The sequence below is a fragment of the Anopheles merus genome, chromosome 3R (assembly GCF_017562075.2).
Source record: "Anopheles merus strain MAF chromosome 3R, AmerM5.1, whole genome shotgun sequence".
In the NCBI taxonomy this organism is placed as follows: Eukaryota; Metazoa; Arthropoda; class Insecta; order Diptera; family Culicidae; genus Anopheles; species Anopheles merus.
The window spans coordinates 34,708,354-34,724,176 of record NC_054084.1 but is presented as its reverse complement, the minus strand read 5'-3'; the positions used below and the strand labels follow the sequence as shown (position 1 = coordinate 34,724,176).

General features: G+C 49.7%; 1 protein-coding gene across 17 annotated transcripts in view; it reads left to right on the top strand.

Moving 5' to 3' along the window:
- LOC121596586 (rap1 GTPase-activating protein 1) overlaps positions 1-15,823 on the top strand; it is a 160,225-nt gene that overhangs the window by 139,520 nt on the left and 4,882 nt on the right. For 16 of the 17 annotated variants that reach the window (XM_041921653.1, XM_041921652.1, XM_041921651.1 and 13 more), the window contains one exon: positions 14,032-15,789. In XM_041921653.1, the coding sequence (XP_041777587.1) occupies positions 14,032-15,789 (1,758 nt within the window). Of the gene's footprint in view, positions 1-12,381; positions 12,517-14,031; positions 15,790-15,823 lie in introns of those variants that run through there. The other variant, XM_041921665.1, reaches the window with a different exon arrangement.

Here is a 15,823-nt window from a genome sequence, read left to right as displayed (position 1 = left end):
CGGGTGAAAGAAGAAGAAGATGAGGCGCTGAGAACCACGGGACCGATGAGACAGATTTTTTTTTTTGTACGGTGATGCATCACACAAGCGCATGCAATTTATGCATTCAGCAACAACACGCTAATGGTGCAATAGTTCACGCCGAATGAAAATGAAAAAAGAAGCGCACCGCCACCCTCAATCCTGCCAGTTTTCCCACGTCTCACAACCAACATGGACGGGTGGGTGGGTGCGTCTCTGATACAAATGTGTCTTCTCCTCACGCAACGATCGCGAGCTCGAAAGTGATCGCTCCCGATGTGTTGCCGGAGAGAAGTTGCCACAAAAAAAAAAAAAAAAAAAAAAAAAAAAAAAAAAAAAACGGGAAGATGTGCACCATTCTCCGCTCCGCTTTACATAATCGTGACGAAGGGAAAGCGTGCTAAGCGAGCACCGGGCGTTGTGCTGCATTGGATGGCATCATAAGTGGGGGGCCCCCGGACCCTGGTGAGAGGTGAGAGTGGCAGTGTATGGAAGAAAAACGCTCGCACTTAATTATGTAGGTGCGGCCGGCAAGTGAGAAGGAAGGAGCATGTTCACAAGCAGCAGCACCACCACCAGCACATGCCTTTGATCGGCTCCTAATGATGATAGTTATGAGTGGCTGGCAAGCGGGAAGGAGCTAGAGCAAGGGTGTCTTGGTGCCACCCCGTCACCTACCACCCCTTGAACACCTCCCACCAAGGGGTGGCATCACCTGCAATAAACCATAATGGATCGATGAGCTAAATACTCTCACTCTGTGCCGCCTTCGAGTTTGCCATTTTTCATACCAAGCCCGTGTTGAACCCAAAACTTTCCATTGTCCGCGTGTGTGTGTGTGTGTGTGTGTGTGCACTATGGGAAAACTGAACATACACACACACTGGCAGGGAAGGCGAAAGGGAGAGCACACACGAAAAACGGTTTTCAGTTGCGCATTGCGAATGCCTGGAAACAATTAAATTCGTTTTGCGCGCTCCCTCCAGAGACCGCGGAGCAAACTTGTGGTGGCAACCTGCAACCTGCAAACGGGCGGGGCAAGTGTATGTGGTGCACTTTTCTTTTGTCTAAAAATAGCGCACACTATATCATCATCTAATCGGCCACCGATTCTCACAAGCGTTGAAGTTGTTGATGAGCCGTTGTGGTGCTGCGTTGTCCCTTTGATGCAGACATACAGCAAGCCATATGTGTCCGAGATTGTCACGGAGAGGGTGCTTGCGGTTGGCACCGTTGCTAATTGCAACTCAAACAAAACAATGGGCTTTCCACCTCACCTAACCCGCCCGATGTACATAGTTCTTTCATTTTTTTTTTGTTATTGTTGAAAGATGTCCCAATAGTGCGCTGTTGTGTTTGATGTGTCGCGCATCGCACAACAATCGTCAACCAGGCGTCGAACGACACATGCCGGGCGACGGTCTTATGGGTTTCCAATTAGTTGTGAAAGCTCTGTTGTCCACATGTGTGTGTGTGTGTGTGTTGGTGTTAGAGTCTTTGGGGGACAAATGCGGGAAATAGTGCTTTTTCCGAGGCCTACAATAGTGTAGTGATCATGACCATCCTCTCTATGCGCATTTTGGGGTAGTAAACACACACAACACAAAGCACGGAAAATGGACCAACAAAACTTGCCGAACAATATGGCTGTAATGCGGGTGGTGGGGGTGGTGGTGGGAGGGCGTTTTTGTGTAATTATAGTCACATTACGTAACCTCGCTCGCGCGACCGGCTGCAAATTGACTTTAACGAGCGCCCCAAAACGGCGGCATTTCTTTCCGCAGCCTTGGACAGGCGGGAACAATCGATCCAAGCTGCATTCGACGTCGCAATAACGGGGCAAAGGCACTGAAGCCGGAAACAACTTGGTAGTGGAGAGTGTCAAAAAATGGCATAAAACGCTTGCGCCCGCGCGGACTAATTCGCCTTCGCCGGGCGTATGACGGCCACTTACACTGTTTGACTTTCCGCAGCAGCAGCTGCAGCCATTGAACTTTCGGGCATGATAACAACGAAACAGAAGTGAAGTGAAGGTTCTTAACCAGACCCGGTAGAAAAGAGCAATTGGACACCTGCACCGGAAGTGGCGTACTTTCATGGCTGTACACCAATGTCTTACAGAACGGAGCGTTCTTGGAGGGAAATTAAAAATCTACCTTCCAACGTACTAATGACACAGACAGTAAACCTTCCCTGCTTTTTTGATGGATGAGCTCACCACCCGCCCGTCAGTCGTAGCTAGTCATGTTTTATGACATCAGGCTCTCCCACCGCTCCCTAATCAACGCCTAACGGGCCCCACCACTAATGAACCTCATCGTCGTCGGGCTCGCGGTGGGAAGGTAGGTCAGAGCAATTTGTGCAGTAATCGCAACCAATCGTAAGGGCATATTGACCTTCACCTTTTCACGATGGGTAGCAGCAGTTACATTCGTGTGTGCGCCATATGGACATCGACAAGTTCGCAAGTTTGCTCCAATCAAAACATTGACTTCACTTCCGATAGGAGGGACCCACCGCCAGCAGCTGGCAGGGGTTTCGGCACCAGACCAGAAAGCGGTGCCATGATTAGGGGACCGTGCGGGAAGGTTATCAAAACATGGTGACTATTTCGTAGGCACTGTAGTAAAAAAGCTTCAAAATATTTAAATTCTTCCAACTACATCGTCTGGCTAAAGAGCGAAAGTCGGGTTTTTGGATGTGATTACTGGGAATTTAAATTTGCACCACAAAGTTGTGATAAGAACTGTTCTCCACGCAGACACACACACACACACAAAACGACGGAACTTATCGCTCTGTTTGTTTTTTTTTGTCGTCAATGTCCGTAACTTCCCCGTCTAGGTCCTCCAACAGCAAAAAAAAGAGGTTGGTTTGAGTTTTTGAGAGTCGCGGACACACACACCGATTCCTTCTTGTTTTATTTTTAACGATGATGATGAACTCGGGTTGACACACACACACATAGACTCGGGAGCGTCTAATGGAGCAGTGAATTGAGACACGCCAGTAGTGGCTTCCGCGCGCTTACGCGACGGCGGCCGGTGGTGGCACAGAAGTCGATGATGAAATGGTTGCGGGCCGCCGTAATCAATCACACGCCCGTGGTGCCCGAAGGGCCATTCGCTGCCCGATATTGCAATGGAGTGGGGTGGGAAGGAGACAACCCACCGTCGCCGCCACCACCGCCCGTTGTCTGCCTCTGCGTGTGTTTGAGTGTTGCCGCCATTAATCCATCATCTGGAGGGTGGATGATGCTAGCAGGGAAAAGAAAAAAAAGCAGGGAAAAGCCTGAGAGCCATTGTCTGTCAGAGAGAGAGAGAGAGGGGTGCACGATGAAGCAACCCTATGGTGTGCGTTACCACCTGCCAGTGCCATTGGGGTGGAAAGATCACTATTTGCATGTGCAGCATAACGAACCCCCCCTCCGAGAACGACTAATGACACACCGTCAACTGCCCATTTGCTTCCGAATCATAAAAATAGATGGTCCCAAAAAAGCAGTTTGACGGAGATGTCTCCAAAAAGGGAACACACAGGCACACACTTACACGGTTCCTCATAATCACAGCCGGTTGTTTGGTGGTGCAAGACCGTACCGGACATCTCTCATTTCCCAGAAAAAGAAGGCAAAAAGGGCCACAAGAAGAGCGAGTGTGTCCTCTACCCCTGCGGACGCGTTGACCGTGTGTGTAGAGTGGCGTCAAGGGACGAGGAACTCTCGGTCCTCGTTATTTATAGAAAAAAGTGGAAAGTATATCAAACAGTGCACACACACACAGACAGCGGGGGTTTTGAAAAAAGGGTGTGAACGAACGCAAACCTTTGGCCGTTTGGCGGTGACTCCCTGTGGTAGGGGTGTTACTCCCTTTTTTCGCTTTTTTTTTCTACAACCCAATAAACTGTTTCACACAGTGAAGCTTCTTCTCCTCCCCAAGAACAAACCATGGGGAGCAACTGAAGCGTGTCCATCATCGATTCGTTCTGCGTAGTAAAGCGTTGTTGTTTTTCCGCCGCCGTAAGGTGTGCTGCATCATATCATCTAACACCAAACACGTGGGGGCACGATCGATGTCTGATCGATGTGTGGGACGACCCATTCCATCCGCATGCCGCAATTGTGTCACCGGTAATTAGGGCGGAAAATATGGGGAGGAAAAGGGCCCAAACTTGTCTCTCCGAAGGTATAATTTCTGGCCGGTCCCCTACAGAGGTGCTTTAGTTGATTTAATTAAACAGAACTGAAATGTAGAACATTTCCCCTCGTTTTGAAGCACAGCAACGTATGCGAATTGTTTGTCCTCGCCCAACGGTGTCAAACAGAACCCTCAACCGACACGACGCGTTGCTACCCCGTACCAATGTTCATAAATCAATCGCGCACTTTCTGTTGACACGTTGATAAAGGCCGCTGAAGCGACCGGATAGCATCGCAAGGGGTCCCACACGTTTACATTGTGGTGTGCGTTCCCACACCTGGCCAGGGAACCCTTATCCTGCCCACAAAGTCTTCAGACCACAACCAAGGCTACAAAATCGACCAACGTGCGCCAACGGGGACGAAACTCCAGGTGGATCCTTTTAGTCAGCAGCAGCGGAAAGAAGCCCCGTGTGAGCGAGAACTGGTCCGTAAGGCGGATGTGTGCATCAAGCGCAACCACAGTTTGTGTTGTAAGTGCTTTAGAAGGAGTGCTTTATTCTGCAAAAAACCCCACACACACAGGGCATTGCGCAATAGTCGCCCCCTTGTTCCTGGTTGCTGACCGATGACACCAGCCGTCGTGTGGTCTTTGCAGGCTAGTTCTTGAGGCTTTTTAGCTACCAAAAATGAACAGGAAAGGATGACCACACGTGTTTGGTGGCTTTTGCTGTGCCTCCTAATGTTGTGAGGTTGTAAGCAAACTTACGTCCAAAACGTGTAACACAGAGAGAGTCGCTTGTGCACCGAGTGCTGCACTTGTGCTGCTGTGGTTGTTGATGTTTTCCCTTTCTTCTTTTTCTCTTTTTTTTGTTTGCTGTTTGTCGGTCGGTCGGTCTGGTATAACAAACTCTTACCGCGCTACCACCGACGAAACTGAAAAAAACGGACCCAAACTTTCCGTTTACAGGAAAATGTAGACAAATTTATGTACCGGCCGCGCACAGCAACTTGACGCGTTGTTTTGGCCCGTCTATGGCAACAACAAGCAAGCACATCCATCAACAACAACAACTACAACAACGAAACAAAATCCAAACTGGGAAACAAACAACGTGCGCCGGAAAACGAGAACTTCGATTTTGTCCGGCCCTACACACAACCACCCGCTTGGCCACGCTTCGGTTCGTTGCGTTCAAGGAAGTTCCAGGGAAGGCTTTATGTAAGCGCGCGCCCGGCGACGGTGGCTCAACACAAACACAAAAATCGTAAATTAGTGCTCAAGTGGGGTGGTTTACTGTTGAACCCATGGTGCGGAAGACCAGGGAGGTTTTTTCCCATTTTAAGGAATTAGTTTGTCCCGTTTTTTTGAGGTTGTATGGAAGAAAATGGCCCATATAAACGTTGTACGATCACACAGTTGTCTTTGTAATGGGTGGATTATTTGCTAGTAGTATTAAAAATACATACTTATTTCGCAGATTCATAATAATTTTAGAATTGTAAAAAGCCTGAATGGATGGACCAGGATAAGACATGTCAGTTTAATATTCAAGAGTCATTCCGCTTTGAATCATTCACCCCAAAGAACGATGAAAACGCTTCGGCACATCAATTGAAGCCCGCAATGTATGGATCGAGAAAAACGATTGCAAAAAGCCAACTCTCTTCTACTAAAGCAGTCACTATTGGGAAGTCAGGGAGGCTCTTCCCATTTAGATTGAGAACAGGACGGCAATAGCGTAATAAATAAGCATCCAACGCACAATCCGAGAACAGAGGAGGTGGAAGACGCTGCCCGCTTGTGGTGGACGCCCGATCGTACTGACGACACGAGCTGTCCCCCTGTCTCCATCACCACGTACTCTGGGGCTGCGCGTCCTTTCAAACCGCGACGATGATTAACGACGACCCCAAGCAACCAGGCAGGCACACGACGCCAAGAGAGGAAGCACGCTTCGCTGACCACGCGGCGTCAAGAACCCTTCTCGCACGCAAAAAGAAACCCATCACCAACAGCTTTACCTTTTCGGTTTTGAACTGCTGCACAGTCACGTTGTCCGCGTTCAGGGCCACGACAACGACGACGACGACGTACCGAAAAGAATTAGCCCCACTTGAAAAGGGGTGGAGCTCTGGAGCTCTCATGACATAACTTAATTACAAACCTCCGATTTGCGACATCTGCAAACGATGAAGAGATGAGGAGAAGAACAATGCAGAATGATTGGGATCGTGTGCTTGGGAGGGGCGGTAGTGCATCGTGCACCTTAGCGTTAATCATTCAACCTCTGCCAGAGAGTGCCAATGTCTGTCCCAGCCGAGCCTAACCCAGTTTGCTATTGTTTTTATTTCGTGATAAATTAGTTTTGCCCCATCAAATGCATAATGTGTGTGGCGATTTCGATCTAGGCTCGGCTCGGTGGTGGAAATTTATCATTTCCATCGTGTGGTATTCCCTCCCAACACAACAGAACACACACCAGCTCGTATGCAAATCGGGATCTCAGCTTCTTGTTCTCATCCCAACTTTTTTTGTTGTTGCTTTTTTAATATCGTCCGCAACGAGGGCAACCTTCAAAACGCTGGAACATGCACATCCATCCTAGTAGGCAGCAAGCATGATGATGATGATGATGAGCAACTTGCATACTGTGTGTAGGTGTCTTCCGCACTCTTTTATGTATGCAGCACGACGACGCCACCACGGAGCAGCAAATGCAGCGGGTGCAATAAATCTAGCAGGCTTGATCTTCCTTGGGCATTCGAAAAACGGTGGAAGTTGGGAGCTTGAGAACGCGAAAGAAGAGGAAGGACCCCGACAGCTCATTTACCTACCCTCTGTCTGTTGCAAGTCCCAGGGGACTTTAATGGTGCAACAAACCGTTTTGCAGCATGTTTGAAGCGAAAAAAGGCCTCCATTGGAACGAGAACAAATTGCGCTCTCGTTCAGTCCAGTGTTATATGGACGACCTAATTTCAGACAACAATTCAGGCCAACTTACCGGCCGTGTCAGACACACGGGGTGATCTAATCGGTTGGGTGGAATATGGACCCAAATGGGCTTGACTTGCAAGGGAGTCGAGAATGTCGGGGGTTCGTCGTCGCCACCGCCAACACGTTCTATCTACATCTCTGTGGCGACTTCTTGTAGTTTGTGCAAATATGACTAAACTCCCCACTCCCTAGTCTGCTGCAGCTATTATCATGCAGGGATGGGAGATTGCATTAATATTGATTCCACGCACACATAGACACACACCCACTGAAATCCTTTGCCAAAAAGACTCCCTGCGCTTCGTATGCCGCCAGACACGTCCCGGCACGTATCTCTCGGTCCGCACGCCGATGATCTTGCGTCCTGCAATCCGGTCACGTACACCCGGGACACGACGGTTGTTGGGCCTAGTTCGTGAGATTTTTTGCCGTTGCGGTTTCACTTTATTGCTTGAACGGACCGGAAAACTGCACAGAAGCAGCATGGGAAACGTTCCAATGGATGGATGGATGTGGGATTGGGACGAGCTGTACATGAGACACACACACACACACAGACGGTCCCCTAACGAGACACAGGTACCGAGGTATCCTTTTCCCTCTCAGTCCCTCTCCCCTTATTTCCATATCCATCGTGTGTACGTGTGTGGTGGCAAAAACAAAACAAAAAACTCAAACACCCCCGGAAGTCGGCAAAAATGCCGTGAAACACACAGCGACCGAAGGAGGAGAACCACTTCAAACGGACGTCTATTGCTGCTGGTGGTGCTGGTTGGGAAATGGAGAAATTAATTCCTCATACAAACTCCGACTTCCCGTCGCCGGAAGCACAGGCTCTAATAAGGGGATTGTGGGAAGGACGAGCATGAGTCCCGCATGAGTCCCGCATGAGGAATAAATATGCATACATGGGATGGAAGGAGAGAGTAAAAACGGGGAAAAAAAGGATATGGATGGGAACACATCGGGATGGGTGATGGCCTCGTTAGGACACGAAAAGGAAAGAAGGATAGAGAAAGACAAACCACTTCAAGGCGCAAAAAAAAAACGCCAACCATTTTCTAAACCCTACCGAGAAGGATGTCTAACAGCGCAATCCATTAATCAAACATTTCGCTTTAATGTTTACGGTTCTGGTCTCTACTGCTGGGTCTGGTGTGTTGTGTACAGGTTCAATTTTTAACCTCCTCTTTCGATTTATTTCCACCTTTCGTGACGTCAGTACATTAACGAAAACGCAGCTCCAAAGCTGCATTCACGCTTGCAAGGATTAGAGCAGCGCACCAAGCGCGGGGCATTCACTCAACCGTGGAGCTCTCGTGTGTGTGTGTGTTTGGAAAAGGGGTGAGAAAAATGTGATGCACCAGGAAACAGGTTCGCTAGCGACTCCCCGGTAAAAAAAATGTGCATCAAACACATTAGTCCACTGCCGACACATTTCCACCGCATACGCGCGCGCGAGTTTTGGGTTGTCATTTTTCATCAAAACAGTTAAATTTGGTGCATATTTTACACGTGCGCGCGCGGGGGTTTTTTTGCTGTTTATTTTTGGAACTGGTGAGGGGAGACCAAATGTGCAATTCCTCCATCTTCCGGTAGACACAGCACCACCACCACCACCACCACCCATGATGGCCATGTTGATGCGTTTTTATTTTTGTAAATATTGTTTACGCGATGGACGCGCAGGCAGGCATCGTCGTGTTGTGTGCGAGCGCGCGATTCGTGTGTTGCCAACGTGCGTTTCCACTAAAATCCAAGTAGGCAGAGAAAGAGAGCAAAATACACACCTTAGTGCGCCCCTGGACGACTATATTTAGACCTCTGCTCTGGTGTGTGTGTGTGTGTGTGTCGTTGCCCCGTAGTCCTGTTTGATAAGTTTATTCGCCTTTTTAGAGAGCTTCTTGGCCGACGAGAAGAGCGCTGGACAGAGCAGGAATCGGAGCGCTTTGCTCAGCGAAGCGAAAATATTCCCACTATTTCCCACAGGCTGCTCTGCCCGGTGTCGGGGCTTCATCAGGGGGTTACGCGATCCAGAACGAAGATCTTACATTAATTTTGTAACGAAAAGGCAGATGATATACCCTTGGGAGCTGGACGATGGCGCTTTCTTCCCACATTTAATTATGATTATGCAGATGCGCGGGACCCAAGGTGGGGGGGGGGAGGAATTGTGTGGTTGAACGAATCGACGACGACAACCGTTCCCACCGATGACCGATGGACGACGCAAACGTTATGTCCTTCACAATGGTTGGTTGGTTGTGTTGGTTCACGGTTCAGAGAGTACCGCCACCGCCACATCGTCGTGGCTTGTCCTTTGTGCCGTCAGGGAAAGGCTTAGAAAGACGCTCCAGAAGTAGATATGTGAGCATAGCACGGGGGAAAGAAGACTCCCTTTTTTCCATGCTATCATGCCCGAGCGATCGCTTCTAGGTCTGCTGATTAATTGCACCACCGACATCGGAAGGAAAACTGTGGGCCCACTGTGAAAATTGTGCAGAAAGCCCTTTTGCTTTCCCCTGGCCTTTGTCGGAAGCAAACTGCATACACGATGATATTCCGGCCCTTCAATGGCTAAGGGTTGCAGGCTAAGAACAACGCCGAATGGGCGATTTAATGCGAAAAGCTGCAATATCACGGTCCAGAAAGCACAGCCAAGCCAGCAGCATATCATCCAGCGGCAGCGCCGGGACAAAAGGGGGGTAAAGCAGACGACGGTGTATGATTTTATAATTACTTCTCTTAAACCACTTGCCACGGTCCGGTGGGCCGCTGCCGAGGCCACCAAAGAATCACTCGCGTCTCGGACGTTTAAAAAGCCAACCGCAACACGAAACGACACGTTTATACCTGGAGACGTTGCAGACAGACGCTGTGTAGACTATTCTTTTAATTTGTTCGCTCCATCTCTTCTCTTCTGCCCATCCATCCTGGACACATCACAAGAAGAGAGCTCAATAGAGAGAGAGAGAGGCTTTTCCAGGAACTACTGCAGCACCTAAGGTTTACATTTTTCTTTGCCACAAAGTCTACTGGGATGCTTTTTTTTGGAGTGAAATAAATAGCAAACGTCCGCGCGCGCGCGCTAATCAGTCTTTGGGTGGTTAGTTCTGCTTGGTTTATCTGCTTTTAGTGCTTATGCGTGGCGTGACGAGAACATGCAAGCGAGAGAGAAAGAGAGAGAGAGAAAGAGAGAGAGTAAGGGGTTGCACCATTTAAAATACTTATCAACTCTAACTCCAACTGCTTCTGCTTGCACAAGTCGGCGGCTTGCACTTGCACGGGTAAATGTTATTTTCCTCATGTAAATCTTACGTTTTGCTGCAGTGCAAAAAAAAAGTCGGAGTGAAAAAAAAACATTTACATAAACTATTGCGAGTGCACACCACACACATACACACACATATTCCACTATCAATTTTGTGCTTGGGGTAAGATAGTAACGGTCTGGTGAATGTTTGTTTGTTTGTTTGTTACCCCCCAAAGGCAAAAAAAACGAAGGCAACCGAATGAGAGTGGATAAGTGCAAGCTAAAGGGGCTGTGTATCATGTTATGCAGCGTAAAGCGTGGTGGTTTCCTTGCAGTTCTGGAAGTAATCGATACTGGAAAGTCTCGGGTACAAATTAGTGCATGAATCCCCAGCTATAGTCCCCAGGGGTTGGCAAGCATTTGAAGATGGAATTATGGAATCAAATTAAAGGAATTAGTGAGACTGGCTGGCCTATTTTCTGAGAGGAACTTTCAGTTTTTTTGGAATATTATAGAGCATTTATAAAGCAAATTGATTCACAATAGAATTCTGTTGAACTTCTAGCATTAATCAATGACGAAGTTCTTTAGCTTGATTCATGTTTTAAAGTTTTTGAAACCATGTTATTGGCATTTGATGAGTTTCGGACTATTCTAGGCCCTAATTTCAGGCGAATTTGAAGCATCTACAAACATCTTTTTTGTATTCATTACATAGATATCTGGTCGTGGACATCCAAACGATAGCCAAAAGAACATATCTACAATGTATTTTCGATAATTTTAACTTAAAAAAAACAGTTTAGCTCTTAAAGTTTAATTCCTTGTACCTTCTTAGAAATCAAAATGGAAAGACTGTAGTATTTTCCATATTTTCTGTTTCTAGACAGTAAATAACTACCGGAACTTTACTAATTCAACCCAATTTTTTGAAACAGTCATCTGCAACAAATATCCCCCCATTTTGAAGTTTAAATCTGAAGAGCGAAGACTTTACCCCAAGATCTAGCTAGATTAGCGCTTACCAAAACACGCGGTAAGCCACCATCGATCATAATAATCGGCAAATGGCGTGCCGTGTCGGGATTTAGCTTTGCTTTATTGACCACCGCGGTAGGACGATTTGACAACCCACCCCAAAAGAGAAAAATGGACTACCGTCGGGTTCTGTTTGTTTTACCCGCATGGTGAGCTTCTCCACTTTGTTGCTCCAGATAGGACCTCCCCCCTCCCCTCGGGGTGTCCCACTTTCCAACCTTCGGTTCTGGTTTTGCGTCTTGTGTATTTTATGTCAACCCGGGATTGCTCCGACCGGCAGTCGTATTTTGTGTTAATGGATTTATTATTACCACCACGCTCCTGGAAAATGGCGGCGACGGCAGTAGTTCGCTGGACATAATGTCGCCACTGAAGAAACCCCCCCCCCCTCGCTCGGAAACGTATTACACGTAGCGCTTGCGGATCTGAATAATTCATTCCCCTTCCACTGCATACCCACACGGAAGAACGGGGTCCGACGGGGTCACACTCTGTGGACATTGTTTCGAGGACACACAATGACGCTGCTGCTGATCGATGAACCGCGCCCGGGAGTTGTTACCGGTACGGCGGAAGTTATCGGACATTACGCAGCTGATTAACGGCCTTTAGGGTCTCTCGTGGTAAGGATCCGTGCTGCACAGAGTTCAAAAGTTCGCTAATGATGACGGCGTACCGTTTTGCTATGCTACTATGTACGATAATTTACCTTATCGGTGCTGGATCAATGCTCTCCCTTTTCCAGTGCCTACTGCCTTTGCAGCTTTTGGTTTTCTTGTTGTTGCCAAAAATCCTTGAACCCCGCGCACGGACGCGGTCACACACGTGACTGTTGTTCCCCCCACTGGCTTCATCAGCCACTGCCTACTGCGGCTTCCGTTTCTGTTGCTCGTAAATTCAAATCAAAGCAGGCGGAGGAGCTCGGGGAAGCGCACATTCTCTTCAAGGTTCTCTGGACATCAAAACGCCAACTTCCCAGTCCCCAGTGAGAAGCCCACCAAAATTCACCACCAGTGATTAGTCATAGTTGGGCGAAATTCTACCACCCCCCCTTGGTGCACTAGTTACGTAAGTCTAATTTCCCCCATTTCAATCTCTTCTAGCGCACGTTATGTGTGTGATGGTAGTGGGACGTGACTTTTGAAGGATTATGCGCTTTATACAAGCATCGTTAGCCCGAGCCAAAGCCGTGACATCTTGCCTTTTTAGGTCGTGACATCTCCGTGGAGTGTGGTGGTTGTGTGTGTATCACATTACGCTCTCGTGTATTACGCGGCACAGTGCATACACTCATGCACCTCATTAAGTGGTTCCTGGAAGTAGAGTCAGCTTGCTGTGGTGGCGCATCGGGAAATCTAAGGCTGCATCTTTGCATCTGACCGGCCATAGAGAATGTGATTCCCTCGGGGTGAAATAGATGGGTTAGGATGGCGGTTCGCTGTCCATAAATTTGTCACCACCATTCAGACCCTATAGTTCGTGGCCCCTTGCCCCCATCCGACAAACACGATGAGTGGCCTGCTTATAAGCGCTTCCTGTTTCATTTTCTCGTTACGACCGAGATGAGAGCATTCACGGCAAGACGACACGGCGACATGGACATTATGAACGCATCTTTGTGCCTGGTTTTTGTTGCAAATATTCTCCAGTGTCCGTGTCCAACGACGCTCGGTGCTGGATTTAATAATACGTTTCAGTTAGCACCTTCCGGTCGTGTCTTCTTCTTGAGGATGATCATTATAAGGTTGGAGAAAGAATTCAACACCTTCTTCCCTCTTTTGGAGGTCTTTTTGTGTGTCATTTGTACCTAAAAATAGGAAAACACATCTGGAACCCAAAATAACAGTCATCAGAGTGTGGAAATGCTTTCAAGATCCACTCATCAAACAGTAGGCCATGTCTTTAACCTCACTTACTTGGTTGTCTTCTTCTTCTTCGAGATTGTTTGCGAAACCTATTAGCAACGGGGTTTGAATAATCGAGCAGCAGGCGACGTCACACCGTTGTCCTCATGCCGCCGCTAATTCGAAAGCGACAAGCCCCGACAAGTCCGCGTGGCGATTGTTTTTGCGTAGGATGTTCGCGCGCGTCCGCGGCTCGATGGGAAGTCTTTAAGTGGACGAGAATTGACTACTTCACTGTACTTCTCTCTTTCTCTCTCCCTTTCTCTGCCCCAACTTAGCATTGGATTTGATTGACAGTCACAGCGTCGCTCTGGTGACGCTCCGGCTGGCGTAAGATCATTTGCAGCGGATTTGGTTGCGCGTCTAACCTGGGAGTAGTTAGTGTTGCGAATCGATAAACGTAATTGAAGTTTAATATTGGAACAGAATGGCCTTCCCTTTTGCTCAGTTAATTATGGCCACCTGTTTTGCGCGAATCGAATGCACCAACTGAATTGCCAACTGTCGCACAGAAGCACACACCCACATTTGGCCGCCTTAAAATGACCTTAAAACCGGTCTAAATCGTGCCTCGCAAAAAGGGACTAAACTGCTTGACTTATTTCTAGCTCTCACACTCGCTCCAATGGACAACCGTTTAATCGTGTCTTTTCTCCATTTTTTTCTCTCCACTTTACAGAACACACGCAGTGCCGAGGAGCGAATCGCGAACCCGCACAGCACCAATGAGTCGACCAACAACCTTAGCGTACAAATTCCCCAGTCGATGGGCGGTGGCGGCAACACGCGATCACTGCTGCGCCACTCGAACAGCATGTCGTCGAATCCGCACTCGAACTCGAACTCGACCCCAGCCTCGCCGCACCTGCTGTCCAACAGCTCGAGCGTCCACCTGCACCACGCCGGTGCCGGTGGGGGCGGTCTGCACCACCACCAGCAGCAACACCCCCAGTACCAGTCGCAATCGTCCGTCAGCTCGCAGTCCTCCTCGATCATCTCGACCGTTCCGCCGGTGCAGCGGCTGCTCGAGGACGCGCTAAGCAAACCGGGGCCGCATCCGATGATCATCGTACCGAACAGCGGTGGCTACTGGGTGGACGGCACGGACCATGACGCATCGTACGAGGTGCCGTCCCACACGACGTGGCGCGTCGGCAAGATCGAGTCGGACGATACGGCCAAGTGCTACCGGCGGTTCTTTATCGCGCGCGAACACTCCAACCTGGTCGGGCACGACGATCAGCTCGGTCCGGTGCTGCTCTCGATCAAGTCGGAAAACGTTGCCAACCAGGAGCATATCCGGATACTGTTGCGACTGCGCACCGGCACCATGCACGAGCTGATACCGGCCTCCTGTCTCGGTAGCAGCCCGTCCCCCATCAAGATGGCCCGGCTGCTGAACGAGCAGATCAACGTGGACAGCTTCATGCCGGTGCTGTGCCCGAAAGCGTCCGCCCTGATCGCGAGCTACGACGAGCACGTGCTGGTGACGAACTTCAAATTCGGCGTGCTGTACCAGCGCTTCGGCCAGACGGCGGAGGAGGAGCTGTTCTGCAACAGCGAGACGACGCCCGCCTTCGACGAGTTCCTGGACGTGCTGGGGCAGCGCATTCGGCTGCGCGATCACAAAGGCTACCGGGGCGGGCTGGACATCCAGAACGGGCACACGGGCGATACCGCCGTGTACGATGTGTTTAAGGAGCGCGAAATCATGTTCCACGTGTCGACGCTGCTCCCGTACACCGAGGCCGATCCGCAGCAGCTGCAGCGCAAGCGGCACATTGGCAACGACATCGTGGCGATCGTGTTCCAGGAGGAAAACACGCCCTTCTCGCCGGCCATGATTGCGAGCCACTTTCTGCACGCGTTCATCGTGGTGCAGCCGATCGAGCCGAACACGCCGAACTGCCGGTACAAGATCTCGGTGACGGCGCGCGACGATGTGCCGTTCTTTGGGCCGACCCTGCCGCAGCCGTCCGTGTTTAAGCGCGGCCCGGAGCTGAAGGAGTTCCTGCTGACGAAGCTGATCAATGCGGAAAATGCGTGCTACAAGGCGGACAAGTTTGCGCAGCTGGAGCTGCGTACGCGCTCCTCGCTGCTGCAGAATCTCGTCGACGAGCTCAAGGAGAAGACGCGCGATTTTCTCGGCATGGATGTGGGGGGTGGGGCGGCCGGGGTGCCTACCTCGCCGACGCCCGAGACGCCCAAGTCGGAGGGTGGTTTTACCGGGTCGCGGTTTATCGATACGGTGAAGAAGGCGCTGAACGCCCGGTTACGGTCACAGAATTCGGACCCAACGAACAATGGCAGTGGTGGGGCAGGGAGTGTGGATACGGCGACGGGTGGTGGGGCCAAGCATCACAACTCGATGAAGAAGTCCAAGGATGGGACGAGCCTGGTGTCGGACATGCCGTGTGGACCGGGCGGAGCTGTTAATGTAAGTATTGTGCGGGGAAGTGGATGTAGACGAC